Source organism: Esox lucius, chromosome 20 (genome assembly GCF_011004845.1).
Source record: "Esox lucius isolate fEsoLuc1 chromosome 20, fEsoLuc1.pri, whole genome shotgun sequence".
Classification (NCBI taxonomy): domain Eukaryota; kingdom Metazoa; phylum Chordata; class Actinopteri; order Esociformes; family Esocidae; genus Esox; species Esox lucius.
Genome location: NC_047588.1, coordinates 13993606 through 14019325, shown reverse-complemented (window position 1 = coordinate 14019325; position 25720 = coordinate 13993606). Strand labels below are relative to the sequence as shown.

The 25720-nt window shown below is 43.2% G+C and overlaps 2 protein-coding genes across 3 annotated transcripts in view; both read right to left on the bottom strand.

Annotated features, from left to right (window-relative positions):
• paqr6 (progestin and adipoQ receptor family member VI) overlaps positions 1-932 on the bottom strand; it is a 28338-nt gene extending 27406 nt beyond the window's left edge. Inside the window, exon 1 of the mRNA XM_010885339.3 lies at positions 720-932. Coding sequence (XP_010883641.1) covers positions 720-918 — 199 coding nt within the window. The 5' untranslated portion in view covers positions 919-932. The remainder of the gene's footprint in view (positions 1-719) is intronic.
• A 1451-nt stretch (positions 933-2383) lies between these two features.
• smg5 (SMG5 nonsense mediated mRNA decay factor) lies at positions 2384-23477 on the bottom strand. Of its 2 annotated transcripts, XM_010885334.4 has the most exons (22): positions 22981-23477; positions 21763-21861; positions 21534-21657; positions 19696-19852; positions 18970-19059; positions 18740-18829; positions 14499-14577; positions 13936-14061; positions 13761-13829; positions 13377-13597; positions 11880-12017; positions 10884-11771; positions 9221-9390; positions 8522-8597; positions 6426-6601; positions 5883-6041; positions 5719-5778; positions 5386-5548; positions 4711-4801; positions 4230-4304; positions 3952-4090; positions 2384-3650 (listed from the first exon to the last, which is right to left on the bottom strand). In XM_010885334.4, exons 1-22 carry the CDS (start codon positions 23043-23045, stop codon positions 3567-3569), a joined length of 3339 nt encoding a protein of 1112 aa, XP_010883636.2. In that variant the 5' UTR covers positions 23046-23477; the 3' UTR covers positions 2384-3566. The 2 variants fall into 2 exon arrangements, with proteins under 2 accessions (XP_010883636.2, XP_010883638.2); XM_010885336.3 differs by lacking the exons at positions 18970-19059; positions 19696-19852; positions 21534-21657; positions 21763-21861; positions 22981-23477 and having other exon boundaries at positions 18744-18828.
• Positions 23478-25720: the final 2243 nt, after the last annotated feature.

Here is a 25720-nt window from a genome sequence, read left to right as displayed (position 1 = left end):
CACTGAGAATGTTCCCAAAAGCGCGCTTTTAAATGTTTGTGCCTCTTGTAAGACAGTTCCCCCCCCCCCCCCCCCCCCCCCCCCCCCATGGTGTTGATCTAAATTTGCATTTTAGATAGGCTACATATCCTACAATACTGTTTTCGCAGTGAAATGCAGTTACAATGGGCAAAAGTCATTGTTTGGGCGCAACTGATGGAGAGGCCTATCGCACTTGCTTGATGCTACAAGGACAATTAAATGGACAACGAAACTTGATGATGAATACAAAAAGTCAAGCTATATGTACAGCATCTGATTTACCAACTCCCGGGTTCGGTAAATACATTTTGGTACTGAACATTTCGACGAACTCCCGTTGACACTGACAAAACACTCATTGACAAACTGACAGACACGCGCGCGCGCGCCATTTGAAAAATAATTAAGATAGTTAAATCGAAAAAGAAAATTCCCGGAGACACAATACATGTAAAAAGGTTACAATTTCTGCTAAATATTTATATTAATGTGGGAGTGGTCAGTGAGATGTATCAATAACAAAAAAAGTTATGTTTTTTTTCCAGAAGTAGGGTAACCTAAATAGTTCAAGGAAGGAAAGATCACAGATATAGATTAGATCCATTATTAGTAGACCTGCACGTATGTGCACACCGCAAAGAGTGTTACACTGTAGCAAGCACCAATTGGCACATTAAGAAATACAACTGTAGTCAAACCTTTCAGCTTTATATTGGCGGTGAGCTCATGTGCGCGAATCTTCACTGGAGCGATGTAGTCACTTAACAAAATGAACAGTTGTTGCTTGTAATAAACTATAGATCCATCATAAATCCGGTTATCCTGACCATTGGAGGATGGGGTTTGCCTGTATGAACTGTGTATGTCCTGCATTCCTTCACAGGCGAATAAAAACATGGCAAACCCGTTGCCCCGATGTCGAAATCCGAAATCCCACCCTCCGCACAAAGCCACTGTTTGATTGGATGAGAACAAGAAAGAAACCTTGTTATGGAAAATCAGGAGACATGGCAGAGAGCAATGGATCGGATCATTATTATATTTTACACGCACAAGCACAGCCAGGTATAGTGCATATATCGTTTTCTTTAACAATGCCTAATTTAATCGTTTTCCAATTACATTTCCAAAGCATATGTTGACATCAATGATGAAGTTCAGCTGTAGCATATCAAAAAAAACATGACTAGACATTATTTAAAATCTGTAGAAATACTAATTAAATCAAGGCAGGCAGGACATTTCATGATAACACAATCAAACCAAATGTAGTTGAAAAGTAGGGTCTACATTTATGGACGGAGTGGCACTTTTTAATCCTGCCTAAGCATCCTAACCCATCCTTTGTGAAGGACCCTGAGTTGGGTGCTGTGCTGTCAACCATCTTCTGTTGGGGTGGTGCTGACCCTGCTGTCAGGGGATTGGTCACTCTCTGCCATACCACACAGAATGGTGGTGGGCATTGGGCCCAGGCATGCATGGCAGTGAGGGGCACGAGACCTCACAACACAAGAGAGCAGAATAGATAGCACACAGAGACCCAGTTAGAGGAGCCAGACTGGTGGATGAGCCAGACTTCACTGAATGGGTTTAGAATGACAAGTTAGAGGGAAAAAAGCAGAACAGAACACTTGTTTATTTTTGAGTGAGTCAGTCTGATTTAGCCGATTTTCCATATGGTTATACCAAATTTATTTTATAAAGACCTTCTTACATCAGCAGTTGTCACTAAGTGCTTTTACAGATAGCCAGCCTTAAACCCCAAAGAGCAAACCACAACTGTCTTAATGCACACTGGTTATATAAAACCCACAACACTGGAGATGAAAGCACCATGCTACACAGGACTTTATTATTGGAGATGAAAGCACCATGCTACACAGGACTTTATTATTGGAGATGAAACCGCCATGCTACACAGGACTTTATTTAACAGACCCGCTTATCCAAAGGTACGTACAGAAGTAATTAGGGTTGTCGTTCTCAAGGGTACTACGGACAGATTGTTTCACCTTGTTGGGTATAAGGTTTAGAACTAGACACCTTATGGATACCAGCCCAAAGCAAATGGTGAAAAGTAACGTTTTGATCCAATGAAATTCAATTTCTGCAGTGAAGGATGTTTTTGAAATGTATGAACTGAAAAACAAAATTTTAAAGGTTTTACATTAATGTTGGTTCCCCCTGAAAGTTACTGAAATACCACCTCATGTTGTCAAGCAGATATAATCATGAGAATGTCTTTAGCGCAGTAACTTATTTCCCCAAAACCAATGTCCGGTGCTTTGCCATCATTTGGGAAAAGGTATGAAAAGTTACTTCTATAAATAACTTCTGCAAAAAATAAAGCAAGAACAAGAGAAATCTTAAAGGAGTTAAATTTATTGTTCAATGCGTGGCCACACACATATACTGAGTTCTTTTGCACTGTGCGCGATGGGACAGTTACTATGGAAGTAGTGATGATGGTAGATGGGATATATCGGGAGTTCACAAAGGTCAAAACACAAAAACCTTGCCCATTCACTCTACACCACAGTGTTGGGGCAGTTGCTGGCCCTTCACTCTTCAACAACTAGCAACAGCAAAGCTGAGCCACCCCAGTCTACAACCTCCAAAACCTGTTCCACAACACAAAGTCATGGAACGGTGAATTCTCAGACTGGTTTTACAGAGACAACAATAACCCGATCCCTCCCCCCTGTATTTTATTCCTGTGTGTATTCAGCACATCTTACAAAAACTCTAAAGTACATTTGGGTACAAAAATAAAATCCAAATTAAACACTAAAAGTACACCGCAAAAAAAATAAAATAAAAAAATTATAATAAAGATTAGCCACACAGGAAAGAAAACAATCCCGGAGAAGGGTCTGTCCGTTAACCTGAACCCTAGTTTGTAACCTCTATGAGCTACTGGACTCTGCTGTGTCAAGAGGCTCAGGGCGAGGCGGGCTTCAGATGTTCACCAGGGGTGTGTTCTCTCCAGGGTTTACCCACACACACCCTTGCCATAGCAAACCAGACCCAGCCAGCCACAGAGCTGACCGGGTACATCCTCCTCAACACAAGCAGAGGTAGACGAGGAGGAAATGGACCCCCCCCCTCCCCCACAAAAAAATTCAAACACTGCTCTATATATTTATACCAATGGATTTATCAGAATGTGTGTGTGGTTCTCCCTCGACATGTAATGTACGCGTTTACAGTATATGCCTGGTTAGGATGTGAACCAGGGGCACTTTGAGTGTGTAGCGTCCCCACGTAAATTCTCTCACCCCAACGTCCGGGCTCACTTCTTTATGTTTGGGGGGCTCTGCTGTTTATATCCTCCCCCCATTTGCCCATGTTTTCTCGCCATTTTCTTCCCTCCAACTGCCTTTCTTTCACCACCCTTATCTCATTCCTTCACTCATTCCTCCTTTCTTGCCTAGAGTTGATATTCCTTGGAGATGCAGATACAGACAGAGCAATATAGTGTGGGAGAGAGGGAGTGAGTGTGTGATCAGCTGTCCGCCATGCCGACCGTCGCCCCCTCAATGCTCTCAGCCGATCTCCTTCCACTGACGGTAGAACTCCAGCATGTTCTTCAGCTCCATGCCCGCCGTGGCCACGGCCTGGACAGCAGACTGTCACCAGGGAGACGGAGAACAGAGGGTGAGACATCCCACCCACACCAGTAACCACACCAAGCAGAGTCAACACGGCAGAAGGACTTCTCAAAGAAAGGGCCCCGGAAAACGCCACAGCTTACAGTGTCAGTAATAAATGAGCGGGGAATATTAATAGCAGTACGGTAAATGCCAAGGTATGAACTGGGAATACATGGCAGTCAGGCCAGCTGTCCATAAACAACAGCAGTTGCCAGTGCACCTAAAGACCTAAGTGAGTGACTGAACGTATATCTGCCATGTGCTGCTGCTCACAGACCTTCATGGGCGCGGAGCGGGAACACAACTCCTCCACTGAGTGACCGGTGAGGATAGTGACCATGCCGGCCGTGTCTTCCTCTCCGTTGCTCTGGGAGACCGTCAGCTGGCGACAGCTGTCCACCATCTTATACAGATGCCTGGAAATGGGAGACATAATGAACTAGGGGGACAAGAACGTGGTGCATCACCACTGATAGATTATCATTCAGATGCACTTCTTTAAGGAAACTCTTTCAGAGGCGACCAAATAGAGAAATGGTGTAGAGAAAGGCTAACCAGGCTTCAATGTCCTGCCGTTTCAGTTTGTCTCTTTCAAAACTCCGCCCGGACTCCTTCTGGCAACGGATGTACCTGAGAAAGAGGAGGACAGAAGAGGGGATGAGTACAAAACAGATCATACAGATCGCAGCATGTTCTTATGACCTATTGAATAGCGGACTGTGTGATTTAGGGTCAGAAACATGGTTTAGTAATCCAGAAGACACAAGAAAGGAGATAAAAGCAGCAGCTAAATGCAGATTGAGGGAGGCAGCAGAAAGGGTCTCTTTCTACTGAAGAGGTTTGGCTTCTGTTTCCCATTGGATAGCCGCACCTTCTCCTCCAACAACTACACTAAGAGACACAATCATCTCTCCTCAAGCCCATGGATGAAAGAAGGCAAATGGGGCAAGCAAAGTCTCTTGGTTGTTGAGACTCTACAGAATTTATTTTCAATTTAGAAAACTAGAATTGAATATTGAAAACTGAAAGTACATACCGGTTGCCTTTGCGAAACTCAGACTCCAGGAAGCGAATGCCATCTCTCGCTCCAGCATTCTCCTTCTTCAGGTGGTCAAGGCCATCAATTACTAAGGCAGATTAAATGGTAAACTCTAAGGTTAAATAGTAACCTCATGTTTTAGGTTACCTTTCTTTAACTAGAAAGAGGTGACAAGCTTCAGTCTGAAACTTACAGAACACACAATAACGATCAACTGGCCAATCTCCAAACAAATGGGCATTTTACTCAAACATATACTGGAAGCCGGGCTGCCCTGAAGACAGATAATGTGATTGGTTGACTCAATGGAGAGCGCCACACCAGCATTAAACAGGTTTGATACTCTAAGTGGACATTTGACCAGAATTAGTGCTGGTCCATAACCCAAACTAACTTTAAAAAGGATGTCACCATAATCCTTGCCATAGCAAACGTAAGCTCAAATAAAGTGACCCAGAGGGAAAATTAGCTCAGCCAATCACAATTATTTCTTTAACGTAGATCTGCTTCCAGTACAGGTTTAAAAGTAAAACTTCAAACTGCTCTCCAAATGACCAAGAATGTACCTTTATCACAATTGTATTGCAATTACAAACTTGAGAAAACTCTGCATCATCACTGCATTCAAACTAACATTCTTGTATATTGTGACGGTGTAGTGTTAGCACTCACCTGTGCGGGGGATGATGATGATGAAGCAGCCGCTGCTAGCCAATTGTCTGAGAAGGTTCAGGTGCTGGCAGAGGGCAGCAGAGTCGGGGACAAGGTATGGAGACATGGATGACTGGGCCTTGGGCTGCTGCTGAAGGCTGCCCTCTAGCTGAGAAACCTCCAACTGCAGGGCAGAAACACCAACCAACTTACATTCATCTACCCAAATTCATGTGCAACATTTAACAGAACACTCCAAACGGCATAATCCTAACTAGTAGCCTAAAAATAAAAGACCAACTAGTGTCAGAAAGCTAGAGTTTGGTTAATGATAGAAAGTTTCAGAAGTCAGACCTGCAGACGGAGCTGAGCCATGTCTCTCATCAGGCGGTTTCGCCGAGCTTCCTCCTCTGCCTGGACACACGGACACACGGACACACTTCAGCCTCAAAAGGGAACCCAGTAGTAAAGTGAGGGTACCTGCTGTGTTGTCATGGTCCCATGGGACTGTCACTCACCATGCGGAACTGGGCCTTGGCCTGTTGCACCAGGTTGTCCTCCTCTGACTGTCTGATGCTGGTGAAGATACCAGCCTCTGGGTTAAAGTGCAGCACGTTGCATTGAAGCTTGGTAAGGAAGTGGCCAAAGCTGCGGATGCAGCAGACGCGCACCACACACTGAGAGATGGGAGACAGACGGGCAGAGGGACACAGACAGACACAGAGACGGGCAGAGGGACACAGGGACGGGCAGAGGGACACAGGGACGGGCAGAGGGACACAGGGACGGGCAGAGGGACACAGACAGACACAGGTGGGCAGAGAGAGGCAGACACAGACAGAGCCACAGACAGACTGATTAAGTACAAAGTAAGTCATAGAGGGCAGCACACACAGTGATGGTGTGGTAACAGTGTGTCTGAGGGGACCTGTGTGTTTACCTCCTGCTACAAAGATTTAAGTGATTATACAAACAGACACCCACTATGGGCTGGTTTCATTGACAGTGATTAGGCCTAGTCCTGGACTAAAGCTATTTTTTACCCACGCACACGTACACACCTCCTGTATGGGGCTGAGGGCAGGTCTGGGGCGGGTGTAGTCGAGGCGTCGGTGGGCCAGGTGCAGGGCCGGTAGGTGGTGCAGGGCCAGGTCCTCTGGGAGCAGCAGAGACTGGACCAGGCTGGGCTGTTCACACCCACTCAGCATCTCAGTCACCTCCGCATTAAGACCCAGCTCTAGACCCAGAAACATGACTCACTTAGGCCCAGTTCTAGACTCTCACAGACACATTACACATTTAGACCCAGTTGTAGACTCTCACAGACACATTACACATTTAGGCCCAGTTCTAGACTCTCACAGACACATTACACATTTAGGCCCAGTTCTAGACTCTCACAGACACATTACACATTTAGGCCCAGTTCTAGACTCTCACAGACACATTACACATTTAGGCCCAGTTCTAGACTCTCACAGACACATTACACATTTAGGCCCAGTTCTAGACTCTCACAGACACATTACACATTTAGGCCCAGTTCTAGACTCTCACAGACACATTACACATTTAGACCCAGTTGTAGACTCTCACAGACACATTACACATTTAGACCCAGTTCTAGACTCTCACAGACACATTACACATTTAGGCCCAGTTCTAGACTCTCACAGACACATTACACATTTAGGCCCAGTTCTAGACTCTCACAGACACATTACACATTTAGGCCCAGTTCTAGTCTCTCACAGACACATTACACATTTAGACCCAGTTGTAGACAGTAATTTATTGAGTAAAAGAAAGTTATCAAAGTTAGCTTTTCAAATAACGGTTCTGTTACAGAAAACAAAGGAGGAATTTTGTTTGGTTTTTCAGTTCTGTTCTTTGAAACCTGGATACAAACATTTAACGGCCACTTTATTAGGAACAACTATCTAGTATCGGGCAGGATACCATTTTGCCACCATCCCCAATGTTCGATGCATTGTGTGTTCAGAGATGCCCTTGTACCCATCACCGTTTTAAAGTGGTTATTTGGTTTTTGTGGCCTTTCTGTCTGCTTGACTGAGTCTGGCAACAAGGCGTTTTCACCTAAAAAAATGCCGCTCACTGGACGGCTATTGTTTATGCCACAATTGCTATCAACTCTAGAGACTTCAATACAGTTGTCTACAATTAGGTTTGTTGAGTTAATATTCCAAGGGTCAGAATATAAATTACACTGGAATAGTCTTAAGTAAAAATGTATGTAGACAATAGTACATCAATTAAATGACAGCAATTAAGCTCAGACAGGAATTGTGGGATTTTGTTTGTCTTTCTGAAAAGAATACAAAATGTTACCATGGTCTGCTTTTATACCTACAGAATGTACAATCCAAGGTTTGCGACGAGCATTTTATACAGACTGTGGACAGGAACACTGTTGCGCGTTTACCACGGTCCAATAGTTTATTAAGATGCCACGTTGTAATTAGTTATTTTGCACATTTTGAGTTGCATTTGATGTGTTACAATTCCTTTATGTTTTGACTACCTCAACTGAGAGTAGAGAAACAGCTGTATTTTAAATTGGCATCCCATTTCCCCATTATAGGATGTTATTCCCTTAACAATGAGTTTAGACCAGTAGTTAGCAGCATTAGAAAAGCAAAAAACACTCCCTTTAAAACAATCACATACTCTGCATTTAAGTTATTTCGGCCCCAGTCTAATTTGTGAGCTACATTTTTGTAAGCAGGATTTCATGTGTTGCCTTTTCCAACCTAGCACCGGGCTTCAGTGGGGACTGTAGCATGCTCTAAATGACCCAGCAGTTTACAAACCAAGCCTATAATAGACAGGACACACTGATCACACAGGTATTACTCCGAAACTGCTGCTCATGGATGGAAACTACAAACAAGCAGTCCCAACTTTAAACAAGCAGTCCTTTCTGAAACTCTGATAAAGCTGTGACTTGGCTGACAGTATCTTGTTAAATGATATATTTTTTTTAATCCATCACATCAGTTCGATTCAGTTACGGCATATTAACCTACAACCAGATAGATTGTTCCAAGTTAGGTGCATATCAGTGTCCAAATATGCCACTTTCCTACCCGTAACAGGGGCTACCGACCCAGTGAGAGGGGTGCTTTGTGTAATTCACCTGCTTCCAGCATCTTGCTCCCATCAGGTAGCAGGTTGAGTAGCACAGACAAGCGGTTCCACAGGCTCTGAGAACTCTAGAAACAAAAACAGAGAGGAAACACAGTAAAACAAAAACAAAACGTTCCCTGGTTTCCATCAAATCCGCAACATTTAACTTAATATTTCTAATGATGTTATATACTATTGCTGCCCACTATCAATCAAAAGGTATGCTTTAGCTCTCTTAACATAAAAAATAGGTAATATACAAAATTATTGTAAACAGCTTCTCTCAAACATGTCAATGAATAAATCAGCTGAAAGCAGAGACATTGTCAAGAGTAAGATTTGAAGTGTTTAGGGTTTATAATGTTCCCACACATTAATGCTTATAGTCAATTACCAGAATATATGCTAATGTGACAATTAATTGTCAGTGTAACAAAAATAATAAAATAAAAAACCCACACAGATAAGATGGTTATTATATCAATAAATGTGTATTTACGAATATTTTTTTTTTTAATGCTTTAACAGCATTAAAAGTTAGGGATGACAACCTGGATAATAATGAGGACATAAATGTAATACATCATTACTTCGAGTCAGTTGTTAGGCTAAATTGAGATTTCAAAAGTTATTTACACTTACTGAAGTAACGGTTCAATCAATACTGTACAAACATCCCTAAAGACCGTTGAAAAGCCACCCCCGTTACCTGTGCACACATGACGATAATGTCTGTGTTGGTTCGAAGCCAGTCCACAAACACTTTTACCACCTGGATGAGCCCCTGATTGGTGAGAATCTCCAGTCTCTCTGAAAGAGTCTTCTCGCTTCGTACCGATTGGTTGCTGTGCACGCTGATCTCTGAATCGGAATCCACCTCTACAGAAGAAAATTTAGAAATGAATATGGAGCCTAATATCTCACCAACTAGGGTAAACCTTAAAGTAACTGCCCAATTTTTCCTGATTTATATGGATTATATTATTTGAAACATTAACAAGAAGGCAGGCAAGCCTAGTTCAGCCGGCCCGCAATAGAAAGTGTTGCCATCTCAAGATTCAAACCTGGGTTGGCCACGTGAAAGGCTGTGTTGTTAACAACTACACCACGGAGCTGTATATTTGCTGAGTGTCAGTATAGCCTCTTGTCTCTATCCTAAACAAATCCTCTTTTTACTACTGGCTTTTTTAATAGTTAATTGGCCATTTGCGAATGACATTGATACAGTTAAACTTAGTAAGAAACGTTAGTCAGTTTATCTCCACCACAAATAGCGTCTATGTATGGCATTTGCCACTGGCTGTTTTAACAGTGCATTAGCCAGTAATAAGCTTTACTGGTATCTACTGACTTACTGGAATAATTATAACAACTGAGCAATTGCTAGCCAGTCTGCCAAAGCTATTTCATTTAATGGCATAAGAATGTATTTTTCTCTTTCATGGCATACAACATACTTTTTTTCTTTCATTCGTGAATGACATTTATACAATAACTATCAATAAAGGCGACGATAACTAACCTTTTCATCAAGTGAAAAGACGAGAGAATCATGGAATCTACCAGAAATAATAAATGTTGTTGCTCTCAACAGATTCGAACTCAGGTCTTCCACCTGAGAGGCACTGTCTTTAACCATTATGCCACAGCATTACACGTTTCAGCAGTCGCTACTCTCCATTGAGGATTGTGTTAAACTGACTAACTTTTCTTATTAAGTTTACCTCCACCATAGCGTCTATGAACTATATGGCTTTTGCTACTGGACGTCTTAACAGCTTATTAGCCAGTAATAGGCTTACTAGTATCTACTAACTACCTAGGAATAATCATAAGAATTGAGCAAGTGCTAGTTACACTGAAGATGAACTTTTCCATGCCAGAAACAGTCACAATATAACCGTATACAGTTTCAGTTAAGGCTTACTATAATGTAACTACTGTATGTTAAGCCAGCAAATGTGTTTGTCTATCCTGACCCAAAAAGCATGCATAGATGCGTACTTCGAAAATCCACCAGAAACAGTCGCAATATTATTTCAGGCTTAATAGTTTGTCTATACGGAATAATTCATAATGACTATTTTGCTTCGCCTGCTAGGAGATACGAACTCAGGACCTATAGTTCACAAGTCTGCTTCTCTTACCACTACGCTATTTAACAAGGGGTAGACAGTCACTATTACATAGTTAAAATATTAACCTTTTTTAAAGTGAGATTTTCACTGGACAGTGACTTTAATAGAAATGACAATACAATAGCAGATTTCAGGATTTGACATTCCTTACATTCCTCTTCAAACCAACAAGACAAATCTCAAACTATTACTCAACACAGCGTGGTCTGTTTTGTGTATGATTAGGTTACTGACCATTGTCATTGGTTCCGTTAGCAGTGCTAGGCCTGGCGTCACAGGACATCTCTCCTGGGGGGGGAGGGGTCTCCTCGGAGTGGGTGGTTGATGAGGCTTCTGGGTCGGTGGGTATGGGGATAGTAGAGGAGCTGTGGGGGCGCAACAGCACATTGCTGAAGGTGGGTGCCAGGCGGAAGCAGCGCTTGGCTTGGAACAACTGGGACGACATGGCCTGGAGGTTACTGCTGATACTAGGGTCGTTGGGATGGAGGGGACCGTTAGTGGCCGGAGGGGTGCCCCCGTCCCTGTCCTCCCTGGGATTGGCCTGTTCCTCGTCATATTCCTCCAGCTGCTGCTCCCCTCGAGGAGGTGTTTCTGTGTTCTCAGAGTCGTCTATATCCTCCAGGTCGGAGCGAGACTCCTGGCTGTTCATGTCCGAGTCGGTCTCCACATCGAAGGCCGTGCCTCCCTCCTCGTCTTCCTCTGAGCCGCTCCCCCATATCCCCTCCTCCGTCGGGGGTGCCCTCTCTCTCTTGGTCTCCTTCACTAGTGCGGAGGGGTGGAGCGGGGTCCGAGAGGCCACGCCTGCAGAGTCGGCACGACCCCTCTGCACCACTTCGTCGTCCTCCTCCTCCTCTTCGTCACTCTCAAAGCCCTCGCTCAGGTCGCTGTCGTCTTCAGTGCGGGCGGCACAGCGCCGGCGGCGTAGCATGGACAGGCGGGCGTACTTCTTCTTCTGCTTCTGTTTATCCTCCTCCGCCTTCAGCTCGCCGACGCCTGCTTTTTTGGCCCCAGGGCCACGGTGCCCCCCGTCATCCTTCTCATCCACCCGGTCCAGGGAGCCGTTTTGCAGGGGCCTCTCCTCCAAGGTCAATAAGCCAGACAGGTCTCTCGACTCTGAGTCGTCTAGGAGCAAACACGTCATTGTTACTGAACGTTCATTTTCAGAAGAATCGGTTAAAAATGTGAACAGCGTAAAGACGACAGTGAAGTTAGCTTTGGCGGTGGTCTGACCTGTGTTATCCATCTGCAACGGGGGCACCTGGGTCTCTCCCTCCTCCAGCTCAGCTTGCAAGCGGATGTTGACGTGGTTCACCAGGTGGGAGAACAGGGCCAGCATGAAGGCTATGGATGCACTGTACTGCTTGGACCCTACACAGACAGGCAGACAGTTTCATATTCAGTGGTTGCCAGGGAGCTGGCCTAGGCAGGGACCTCTGTAAATAGTCAACATATTTCTCTCTTACATTTTTTTGTGTGTTGTGCATATTATTATTTTGAGGAGTTTTGGATGATCTAAGGTTTGACCACTGCAACCTGCGGTCTTGACATGCAGATTTGTGATGGCAAGTATATATTTTGGCTGAATGGCTAGCAGGCTACATGATGTATTTTGGATTGCCATAACAGCCAACAGCTTGAGAGGAAGAAAGGAGGGAGGGCTGCGACAGTATATCAACTGAAACGTGCTAGACGACTCTGACCATGAACAATGTGTGGTAAGATTCCATAACATTTCTGTCTGTTACTGAGAAGCGTCACACAAGTGGGCATTATGGAGTGTTAGTGGGGAGAAGAGGCAGAACACACTGACTGTCAACTAGCTCCTCTGCATAAACAACCATCATACCTTACTTAACTGTTGACACACAGAAGCACAAGCTATCAGACACGGCCTCATGAATGGTTGACTTTGGAGATCCCTTATATCTCAACAGATTAAAGGCTCATCTTTAAAAGACAACAGTCTCAGCATGGCCCGAGGGTAAAACAGTCATACAAAATCAAAAAAAAAAAAATCGACAGATGCTTCAAAATTTACTCAGACCACTTAACTTTCTCCTAATTTTGTTTTAGTAGACTTTGAATGTATAATTTATTAAAAAAGTACCATCAATCGACAAACAATACCCCGAAACCTGATCCATAGAGCACAGGACCTCAGACTGAGTGCAACGATTCATCGTTCAACACATTAATGACCCAAAGGACACAGCAAAGACAACATGGACGTGGCTTGAAGACAAGTCAGTGCATGTCCTTGATTGGCACAGCCAAACCCCCAACACAAACCATATTAAACATCATTTGGGAGACATAAAGAACACATTCATTTCAAGTGCTCAAGTATAGTGGATGTGCCCTCGAAGAAAACCAATCCTGACTCATACAGCCCTAACAGCACTGCATGGTCATCATTATTCCTCTTCAACAAAGAGGTCGACAGACTTTACTAGTCCAATACGTTCACTTAGTCTAATAATTGTGGCAGCTCCAGTAATATTCCAGGAGAGCTACTGGTTGTGATGGCATGTCGTTGAGCCTTGTTGTAACAGAAGGTAATGACCATGATAAGCTTTCTAGTGTCTCGTTTACAGCACGGCTGGAACAAAAGCCTGCACACTCAGCATCTCTCCAGACGAAGGGTAGCCATATGCTTTATCCAGTAGTCACAGCACAGTTATGTTACGGGGTGGGGTTATGATGTAACAAACCCAGTCCGTTACTGACCTCCCCTCTTGAGGCTGTGCACCACCATGAGGCAGGTGACCACCATCTTAAAGACCAGTGCGTCGGGGAGGAGGGCACAGGCGGAGTCATGCTCCTCATGCTCCTCCTCGCTGGGGGAAGAGGCTCCGTGGCCGTGGGGCGGCGAGGGAAGGTAGAACAGAACCAGGTTAAAATCCTCCAGCACAGACTGGCACAGTGAAGTCAGCTCCGTCTCCAGCAGACTGCACAGAGGCACAGAGATGGAAAGGCACAGGCAAGTGAGCGGGGCTCTAGGAGGCCAGTAGGCTGCATGCAGGACCTGGCCAGAATGTGTGCACAACATTTATCATGCAATGAAAAGCCTTTGGTCTCGTCCATATGAACGGCAGACAGGGGGATGTTCACCTGTTCTTGGGCTGCAGAAGACTCTGCAGGTACATGAAGCTCACCAGGAGTCGCTTGATGTCTTTGGATCTGGAGAGAAAAGCGTTAAAGAAACAGGAAGGAACCCATGGACTATAATGTTTCCAGGCTGGCTTCCCACTGGGGGGCTTTTCAGGTGTGAAGAAAACAGACTGACCTTTGTCGTGAGGGCGAGAGCTTCTTCAGCTCCTGTTTCTTCACCTGGTGGTACATCTTGGCAGCTTTATCGAACAGACGCTTCAAGTTTCCATAGGCCCCCTCGAATGGAGTCTCCGACTGTATGCTGTTCACACCATTGAATTAGAATTAGCAAACTTTTCTTCATTTACATGTTGGTATGTGGCTGTTAGGTTCATACACATTAATCATTTTGTTAGGAAAAAGGCAGTAACTGAGGTTAGTGATGTAAGTTACTGCCTCAGCTACAGCCATTGTCCTTGGTTTCACTGGAATGTACTGCCAACATGACCCTCCATTTTGTCCATAATGCAACACAGTGGCGACAAGATATTTGTCCACATTATTAATAATGCACGCAATGTAACAAAAACCCCCAACTTGATTTTAGAATATTTGCAGATTTTTCATTTGAATGTGATTCAAATATTTCCACAACAAAACTAGTGCCTACAATGACTGGTACAGCTACTTCATAGGGTAATAATTGATGGATAGTGGATGCTCAGCAGTAAATCTAGAAGTATTGAACTGTTCTCTCACCAGCGTAGGTAGTAATAGGTGGCCTCCACATTGTAGAATTTACTTCCTGCTAACGTACCCAACTGATTAAAAGGCATTCCTGCAAAAACAAAAACATACATCAAAATTCTACAGGGGAAGCCCACAGAATCACCCCCAAAATAAGATCCGTTGCCATGTATCCATCCAGTTGGCGACACTGAGCATTATGAAATCAGAATAAAGATGATTTATAGTTTATTTTCACCAAATTGACTTACAGGGAAAAAAGACAGTAGATGATGCAGTACCTACAAATAACTTATTTGTCAAAGTTTAAAGTGGGCTACTGAATAAGTTAAAAAATGTTTTTACTGTGCCCAGGTTTCTCATAGAAGGTGACGCAAACTGGTTGGTAGGGCAGGGTTCCCTAAACGTTTTGCATGGCCCTGTGTAACTGCAGGTAGGGAAGGAGGACAGGTTTCCCTAAACGTTCTGCATGGCCCTGTGTAACTGCAGGTAGGGAAGGAGGACAGGGTGCCCTAAACGTTCTGCATGGCCCTGTGTAACTGCAGGTAGGGAAGGAGGACAGGGTTCCCTAAACGTTCTGCATGGCCCTGTGTAACTGCAGGTAGGGAAGGAGGACAGGGTTCCCTAAACGTTCTGCATGGCCCTGTGTAACTGCAGGTAGGGAAGGAGGACAGGGTTCCCTAAACGTTCTGCATGGCCCTGTGTAACTGCAGGTAGGGAAGGAGGACCGGGTTCCCTAAACATTCTGCATGGCCCTGTGTAACTGCAGGTAGGGAAGGAGGACAGGGTTCCCTAAACGTTCTGCATGGCCCTGTGTAACTGCAGGTAGGGAAGGAGGACAGGGTTCCCTAAACGTTCTGCATGGCCCTGTGTAACTGCAGGTAACACTTGGCACTTGCAACGCCAGGGTTCTAGGTTTAATCCCCACAGGGGGGCAGCGTGAAAATGTTTGCACTCACTACTATAAATTAGTCTAGATGAGAGCGTCTGCTAAATTACTTAAATGTAAAAGGTAAATGCAAAAAAAAATCACTTTGGACAAAAAGGTTGGCTACACAAATGTTGTATGTTATGAAATAAATGAATTATGGAAATCTTTAAAAGGGATAGGCACAGTGAAGTATAATAAGCTACACCTACAGTCCATTAGAGTACTGTACATAGTAGTAACTATATACGCTATATGACGAAACGTATGTAGACACCGACCCTCACACCTATATGACTAAGTTGGACATCTCATTCCTAAACCAAGAGCATTAACATACGGTCGGCCATCCCTTTGCAGCAGTAACCGCGGCCACATTTCTGGGAAGGCTTTCCACAAGCCTTTGGAGCGCCTCTTTAGGAATTTGTGTCCATTCAGCCAAAAAGCATTTCTGAGGTCAGGCACTGTTGCTGAACGAGAAGGCCTGGTTTGCAATCGCTGTTCCAATTCATCCCAAAGGTGTTCAATGTGGTTAAGGTCAGGGCTCTGTGCAGGCCACTCAAGATCCTCCAAACCAACCTTGTCAAACTGTCTTTATGGATCCCGCATTGCCCATTGAGGCATAGTCATGGAACGAAAAGGGCCTTTCCCGGACTGTTGCCACAAAGTTGGAAGCACCCAATTGTCTAAAATGACTTTGTATCCTATAGCATTAAGATGACCCTTCACTGGAACTAAGGGGCATAGCCCGAATGTTGAAACAGAGCCCTAGACCATTATCCCTCCTTCACCAAACATTACAGTAGGCACTATGCATTCTGGTAGGTAGCGTTCTCCTGGCATCCGCCACACCCAGATTCATGCATCAGACTGCCAGATACTGAAGCGTGATACATCACCCCAGATAACACGTTTATACCACTCCAGCCAGCGCTTGGCATTTCGTATATTGATGTGAGGCTTGCGCATAACTGCTTGCCCATGGAAATCAACTTCATGAAGCACCCAACGCACAGTTCTTGTGCTGATATTACTTCCAGAGGCAGTTTGGAACTCTGTGGTGAGCGATGCAAAATATGCTAGGTGATTTTTAGGCGCTACATGCTTCAGCAGTCAGCGGCACCAGTCTGTGAGTTTGTGTGGTCTATCAATTCATGGCAGAGATGTTGTAGCTACTAGATACTTCCACAACTATAGCATTTACAGCTGAATTGGGGAGATCTAGTAGGGCAGAAATTTCACACACTGACTTGTGGCTAAGGTGGCATCCTACGACAATGTCATGTTTAAAGTCACTGAACTCTACAGAACAACCCATTATGCTGACAATGTTTGTCTATGAGGATTTCATGGTTATGTGCTGGATTTTATGCACCTGTGAGCAATGGGTGTGGCTGAAACACCTGAATTCAATAATTATTAGGGGTGTCCACATACACTATATGACTAACAGTATGTGCTTACTTCAAACACACCAAAATGTCATTTTGTAGTAATATATTCACAGTCCAGTACTTGAAGATGAGTGAAAAAAGAAAAAACCATGAATAGAAAACTGTAATAACATTTTACCAACCTCCTCCATCCCACCAGTGATTCCACTGTGTTAATTAAACTGTAGCACTGAATAGTCATTGCCGCTATAAAAAATATAGAACATCAAACAAACATTTCTGCTGGAGGTGGATTATATTTGATTTTCCTCTGCAAACCAGCAAGTAATGAGAAAAAATATCTGATCTATTAACTTAATTGACGTGTTATGCGTTCTACGCAAGATAAATATTCCTAGTCACGAAGCACGTTCAAATGAGTGGAAAGTGCACCACAACCCATTACATTGGCGTAGAAAACACATTATAAAGGGCCTTCGTTAAAAATAAAAAACAAAGAACTGAAAGCACAGTTCATTTCCTTTCTGCCCGGTAATGTAACCACTCATTCGAACAAAGCTGAAGTCGATTTATGACTGGTTTAAACTTTTGTAGGTACATAATCCATGTCAAGTGGAACTGACAAATGTGGCGACAAATTCCTCAAACTGTGTGCTGATACATGGTGTAGTATAAAAACTCCTTGGCACTACTCATATATATGAAAACCTAGTCACTGGATAATAGCATCAGCTAAATTACTGAACTACACTGAACAAGATTATAAACGTAACACTTCTGTTTTTGCCCCCATTTATCATGAGCTGAACTCAAAGATCTAAGACTTTCTCTATGTACACAAAGGGCCTATTTCTGTCAAATATTGATCGCAAATCTGTGTCAGTGACCACTTCACCTTTGCCGAGACAATCCATCCACCTCACAGGTGTGGCATATCAAGATACTGATTAGACAGCATGATTATTGCACAGGTGTGCCTTAGGCTGGCCGCAATAAAATGCCTCTCTAAAATGTGCAGTTTCACTGTATTGGGGATGTCCGGGTGGTCCGAAATCCAGTCAGTATCTGGTGTGACCACCATTTGCCTTGCGCAGTGCAACACATCTCCTTCGCATACTGTTGATCAGGTTTTTTATTGTGGCCTGTGGAATGTTGGTCCACTCCTCTTCAATGGCTGTGTGAAGTTGCTGGATATTGGCAGGACGTGGAACATGCTGTCGTATACGCCGATCCAGAGCATCCCAAACATGCTCAATGGGTGACATGAACGGGGAGTATGCTGGCCATGCAAGAACTGGGATGTTTTTCAGCTTCCAGGAATTGTATACAGATCCTTGCAACATGGGGCCATGCTTCATCATGCTGCAAAATGAGGTGATGGTCATGGATGAATGGCACAACAATGGGCCTCAGGATTTCGTCACAGAATCTTTGTGCATTCAAAATGCCATCAATAAAATGCACCCGTATTCGTAGTCATGCTGTCTAATCAGCATCTTGATATGCCACAACTGTGAGGTGAATGGATTATCTCAGCAAAGGAGAAGTGCTCACAGATTTAGACTGATTTGTGAACAATATTTGACAGAAATAGGCCCTAGGTGTACATAGAAAAAGTCTTAGCTCTTTGAGTTCAGCTCATGATAAATGGGGGGCAAAAACAAAAGTGTTGCATTTATAATTTTGTTCAGTGTATAAATGTTAATCATAAACAGCAGGGAAGTCCTTGAATGGGGCAGTGGTAGAGTGACTACTTGTCATTGCGAGACCAGGATTTGATTCCTGCTTGGGGATTAGGCTATTGCGATTGGTGAAGGGGCATGATAACGGACATGTTTCAGAACACAAACCATGCCTGGAAGCCTTCTCCAGCCAGCTGCAGGAAGTAAACATTTCACAATGTAAAAAAAACATTCTCGTTTTCTACTTACCTACATGTGGTGTGACAGACAGGGCCTGATGGTAGAAACGCTCTGCCAACTGCTCAGCCTCCACCCCGGCCAACTCATTCTGGTAGCGGGCTGCAGAGAACATTCAAGTAAATATGAACTTCTCCGGTACCTTTAAATCCCCCTCACCTTCGGCTGGATAAATGACATGGTCATACTGATACACAAATGGTTTGCTCAAATTCTTAGCACAATACAAAAGTTTAGATTACCTAGATCTCCCAAGTACACAAGGCAGCGATGGCAAGCCATTTGGGCCCACTCCATCTCCTTAGGGGTAGCTGAGACTGGCTTCTTCCGACCTACAACAAGCATTCACTCATTATGATAGTCATGCATTCAGTCATTCATTGACAGAGTGGTAAAAATAAGGTGATTTAAACCTGAGGTCGCTAAATAAGAAATCTGTGTGCTTTAACGCAGAGAGATTATGAAATGAAGATAAATGACCTTGCTGAGGAAACCAATGCCTACTTGTCAGAATTAGGATATGACCGTCAACTGAGTGGCCATGCACGCACTTAAATAGAAGGCAACATTTTCTTCCAGACCCTGAAAGAGGTCTCTTGTGATTGTTGAGTTTGAGCATTGTTGCAGACTGATAATATTCCATTTGGCTCTAGTTGTAACAAAAAGCTATGATTGAGAGCAAAACAAAAACCTGGGGAAACCAAAAATGTAGAAAGTGATTTTGAATTGTACTTGTCACAAAACAATGCCGCTTTTCATCATGTATAATGTAGTATTATGTAGGGCTCCATCAATTAACTAGCTAAATTCAATTTGGGGGATGAAAAATAAAATCTTTAAGAAAATACTGAAAGTTGGCAAAGGCTGCAGCTTCATTTGGGGAATGCCTGTGTTTGAGCACCTAAAGACAAAACCCATAGGATGATAACAGAGGATAAAGACAGTTCAGCACTGTCTGGCTGCCTCACCGATCAGGGGATCAGTGACATGGGTCCAGTCGATGCAGTCCTGCATCTCCAGTTGGTAGTGGGACTGAATGTAGAGCAGTAAATGCTGGTAGAAGCCCACACCTGCTATCAGGTGCGTCCTATAGGCACACTCCAGGGCACTGCGACTGTGGATGTGCTGCAGAAGAGAGGGGCCAAGGGAAGACATTAGGGAAAGGTAAATGACATTGTATGGGACTCTGGAAGATTAAGCATGCCCCCTGCTATGGAGTTTTCCCTAGCCACTGTGCATCAACCCTGTTGTTGCTTGCTTTTTGGGGTTTCAGGCTGGGTGTCTGTAAAAGCACTCCGTGACAACTGCTGGTGTAAAAAGGGCTTTATAAAACATGCGATTTTGATTGATGCTTGATTATGCGAATAATCGAATTAAACCAGAAAATGAACCAGGCAAGCCTAGTTCAGCCGGCCCGCAATCAAGTGGTAAATGTTGTTGCCCTTGCTGGATTTGAACCCAGGTCTCTCACATGAGGGTCTGTGTCTTTAACCACTATGACAAGTTTGAATATTTTGCTAGACACCATTTAGCATTGTGTTAATCTGACTAACATTTCTTATTAAGGTCACCTGCAAGCACAAATAGCGTCTATGAACTATATGGCTTTTGCCATGGCCATTTAACAGCTTATTAGCCAGTAATAGACTTACTAGTCTCTACTAACTTACTAGTTGGAATAGTCATAAGAATTGAGCAATTGCTAGCAAGACTGAAGAACTTTACACTGACAAATAAAATTTCATGGCACAACTACATTCGTTTTTCATTCATTCGTGAATGACAATGATACAATAACTATCAATATAGGTGACGATAACTGACTTCATATTACCCCAGAAAACACGCACAGAAATAGTTGGAATATACCTGTAAACAGCTTTAGTTTAGGCTTACTGCAGCAGCTAGTATGCTAAGGTTAGCCAGCCCTTTATTTTTTTAGCCAGCAAAGTTTTTGTCTTTCCAGACATAACATTACTTGTTTTGCTCACTCACTCACTCAGTAAGAGACATTCGCTCTTCTTGGCCGGCTCAGCTTAAGCAGATAACATAACAGATAACTAATAAAAAAGTACATTTTCTACCAACACAGGTCTGTTGTCCCAAGCAGCTAATTATGTACTTGCGCCGTTTGAACATACCGCATCCAAACAACCATCAACAAAAGACATTGTAAAAGAGTCTGAGGAAGTCGGGTGAGTTCTCCCTTTCCATATAGCTGTAAGGGGCATAAGATACATTTTTTGGCATCACATTGTGTCGCTGTGACTGAAATTACAAGTAATACTGTAACGACAACTTTAAAAAAAATAAAAATAAACACATACACATTACATTAAGGGAAGCATTAGTAATATTGAATTCTGAATGATCAATACCGGTATTTGCCGTGAGACCCAAACAGCAGCCTGTATGCTTTTGTATTAAGTGCAAAAGCACAGTGGATGTATCCACGCTAAAGACAGTTCTGAGCCCATACTGCAGCATATGGTTATCATTATTTTCTCTTTGAAATATACCGGAACTAGTTTCTTTCACCCGCATATTGTGTCAATGTGCATATTCTGCTGATGTCTGCAGGCTCAGAAATGTTTCTGGTGATGCAAGTGAGATTGTTGTGCTCAGATCTGCCTTACAGGCTAATGGAGGCAACATAACTGAAATTCCGATGGCCAAAACTGAAGTTGATGGATTTTAGTCAGCTAATAGTCCTTGCAGCCCTACTACAAGATCAGCAGCCCCTTTACAGTTCTTAGAGGACACAGTCAAAAATAGCTATTGCCCACAACAACTTAAAATTCTTTACCTTCTTGTTGGTCTTGATGACCTGGATGACCTCATAGTAGACCTTCCTCCACAGAAGCTCCTCAGCTTTGCGACCGTAATCCACAGGGTGGAGAAACATCAGCTTCACACACAGCTCCCTCAACCTGAGTACAGAGGACGAAGTTGTGGTTACAGCTTTGCTTTGGCCAAGTATGCTGGAGCTGATCTGGCTAAAGAATTTAGGACAAAGGTTGTGGTAAGATTCTTACTTGTTGCGAAGGCTGATATTTTCAGGCTTGAAGACCTCCCTGTAAGACGACTTGCTACCAATGATGACATCCAGCTTGTGAACCGACTCAACCACAGCCCTAAGCAGTTGAGAGAGTATTATTATGGCAGCTGAATAAAAGGTGAAGGACTGAGCAACTTCACTACTACAAAATGCAGTCTGCTAACTGTCACTATATGTAATCTACTGCCATACATGTCTAACACTGATAAGTAGCATTATGACTAGCAAATTAGGTCGGTACGTCTAAGGGGGATTGTTAAATAATATAGGCCCAACATTTGTTTCCCTAAATAGATCTATGAATGTTAAACTAGCAAGCCTTTATTAAAATGCTCTTGTAGGCTTGCAAATACACAATAACTAATGTCAACAGGCTACTTTTTGGGTAGTTTGCTAGTTAAGATAATTACCAATGTGTGTTGTGACTAACTATTGTGACTGCTGTAACCATAACTCATTAACATGTTAGCTAAATATGCATTTCAATGGTTTTTGGCCTCTTGGCTCTTGTTGTAAAAGTGGCGCCAACGAGGGTCCACGAAAAATGTGTACCATGTCATGTATGTTCGAATTTGTGCCCCCATCATGTCATCAAAACCTTTCGCTTTCAAATTTGGACTGTTGATGCTAACTGAGAATGATGACGAATGATAGTAATTCTACTTTTAGATTATGCACAAGGTATCCACATCCAGCCCAAACTGGGAGAAATATTTTGTTAATTGGAAAGGTACCAGACAGCATCTTTAACTAGCTAACAAACACCTATTGAGGGTGAAGTTTACACAATATAAGTTAGCTTACTAGGTAACAGCAAATTAATTAGCTGCTAACTAGTTAGCAAATACGCATCGTAAACTTTACTGTATGTAAAGACGTAACTACAGTACAGAACTACTGCTGGCTTATACGGGTTGTTTCAAGCGCAGTTATCCGAATGTCAAAACGTACAATAAAAGTCGTTGCAGAAGAGTCCAGTTAGCTCATGTACAGTACACGAGTACTGTAGCTAACTAGCGACAGTATATTAACATAGCTATGCATACTGACAGGTGACTGGATAGCTAGCTAGAGCTAGCTTAATAGATGGCTGTAGCAGCTAGTATGCTAAGGTTAGCTAGCCCTTTATTTTTCTAGCTGGTTAGCAAGCTAATGATGTTGTTAATGTTTCCAAGCAAAACGGCCTTTTACTCACCTGTATAGCCGCTTGATGAGAAGGACTTTTGCCTCTGGCTCGCTATCCTGGCCAGGTCCACTCATGTTATCATCTGGCGGTAAGAGTCACAAGCTCCAGTCCACAACAGTAAAGTCTGCGTTCCCACCCCCTTCAAACCCACACTTGTCAGGTTCGCTCCGAGTCCGGGCTTGCCTCACCGGCAGTGACCGCTGTGTTGACTACATAGACTGGGGAAAAAAACTAGCTAGCAGCTAACTTGGCTATCTCTTACTTGTCTCCCGCAAGCTAACTAACCGATGTCGTTTTCGTGTCGTGTGTCCCTTGACAACCCTACCTATGCCCATCCGCTCAGAAACCTGGTTAGAAAAGGGAATGCCCCGGCATTTACGTTAATTCCCAGTCAGCTATCAAACCCCGATAGGGTTCCTTGTGTTGTTTCCCGTTCGAGACATCGCTAGTACGAGGGCGGCCATATTCCACAAACAACCAGCATTGGGAACCGAGCGACATTAAGGTCACGTCATGATGCGACTACATTCCAAAATAAAAGATCCCCGGAATAAAACACATTTTAATCACAAAAATATAATGTAAATATACATATTGAAAAAGTAACAATGTACATATTTTTGTGGCTAGATGAAGTTCACGCGCATTATACTTTACGAGCCGCTTCCCTCATGTGAAAGCAACCAAGCTGGCAACGATTTCTTACGGCTTTCCTTTCCTGTACAAAGTTATGCGATCTATAAAACATACAACAATTAATAGAAACAAGGAACAAAGAACACAGTTAAGCATGCCATTAAACTGACTTGAACACCAAATAATTAAAGTAAGTTTAAAGATGAGACTTAAATGTCTCGGATGTGGAGGATGACCTGATAATAATAGGCACTTTATTCCACAGTCTAGGGGCCACAACAGAAAAGGCATGATCAACTTTTGTTTTAATCTGTGACTGTGGAATGGCTAAAAGGAACTGATTTGATTATCAAAAGGGGCCTGGAAGAGTGATACAGCATAAGGAGATCTGAAATATACAATGGAATGCATAATGCCATAAAAACAAGTAACAGCACCTTAAAATCGATTATTTGACTGGTAACCATGAAGAAAAGCCAATATCCCCGATATTGTCATTGCAGAAGAGGTACCAGACAGCCTCATGTAATTGCGCCCTCAGTAATTTCATCCTGGAGCCCTGGAATCCATAGGTTTAGGTCTGCCTTACAGCCTCAGCCACTTTAGGTGACATTTCTGAAATCATTTTACGTAGTTCTTTAAAATTGTAATTAAAATGTTTTTTTGTTTTTTTTATTAGAACATACATACAAACAAACATACATGGGAGCATCAGGACTGTCGTTATTGTCCAAACACAAATGAAGGCCTATGAATGCCGATTTATGCACCTTGTATATGTGCCAAGTATATGTTGGCAGAAATATAAATAAGCTTGAACACCTTCTGAAACAGCGCCAAACGTGGAGTACAACAATCAAAACAGAACACATGAAAACAGACCAAGTGCTGTGTAAAACAATCCCTTTTATTTTGTAGAAGCAAACGAAGGACTTTTACTATGAAACGTTCAGCGCGATTTGGACCTATTCATGTCCCTTATTGTATCACTGATTTGACTGAGCTAAACAGTGACCATCTGAACAACGCGAGACTTCGCATGACATTCGACCCTCGTCCATGCTTTACCAGAGAGGAAGAGGTTTCAAGACCAGAATATTTTCCACAAATGTGTCCATGTTAAAGAGGAAGTGGGAACATTTTGCATTGTATCCAGTATCTCTGACGTTACAGAGAACGTTCAGTTTGCTATGCCCCAAAATGTTCTTGTTGATTCTTGAAAAGACATCAGGTACTTTACCTCCCTTTTTGATGGTGGCTGTGGCAAGGTGTGGCTTGAAGAAATGATTGACTTATTTAAAGGGCAGTGTTCAAGTTCAAAAGGTTTATTTATCATTTGCAAAACAAGTTATGGCAATGGAATGCTTGGTTTTCATACTCCCGACAGTGCAGTTAAAAGTTAAAAAGTAACAGTAATTATATATATATATATTTTTTTTTTTAACATTGTCAACAGTGGCCATGTTGACAATGTTTCACAACCTATCTTTACATGTGACAACACTGAAGAAATTACTCTTCGCTGCAATTTAAAGTAGAGTGTACAGCTTGTATAACAGTGTAAATTTGTTATCCCCTCAAAATAACTCAACACACAGCCATTAATGTCTAAACCGCTGGCAAGTGACTACACCCCTAAGTGAAAATGTCCAAATTGGGCCCAATTAGCCATTTTCCCTCCCCGGTGTCATGTGACTTGTTAGTGTTACAAGGTCTCAGGTGTGAATGGGGACCAGGTGTGTTATATTTGGTGTTATCGCTCTCACACTCCCTCATACTGGTCACTGGAAGTTCAACATGGCACCTCATGGCAAAGAACTCTCTGAGGATCTGAAAAAAAGAATTGTTGCTCTAGATAAAAATGACCTAGGCTATAAGAAGATTGATCCTATAAGAAGACCCTGAAACTGAGTTGCAGTACGTTGGCCAAGACCATACAGCGGTTTAACAGGACATGTTCCACTCAGAACAGGCCTCTCCATGGTCGACCAAAGAAGTTGAGTGCACATGCTCAGCGTCATATCTAGAGGATGTCTTTGGGAAATAGATGTATGAGTGCTGCCAGCATTGCTGCAGAGGTTGAATGGGTGGGGGGTCTGCCTGTCAGTGCTCA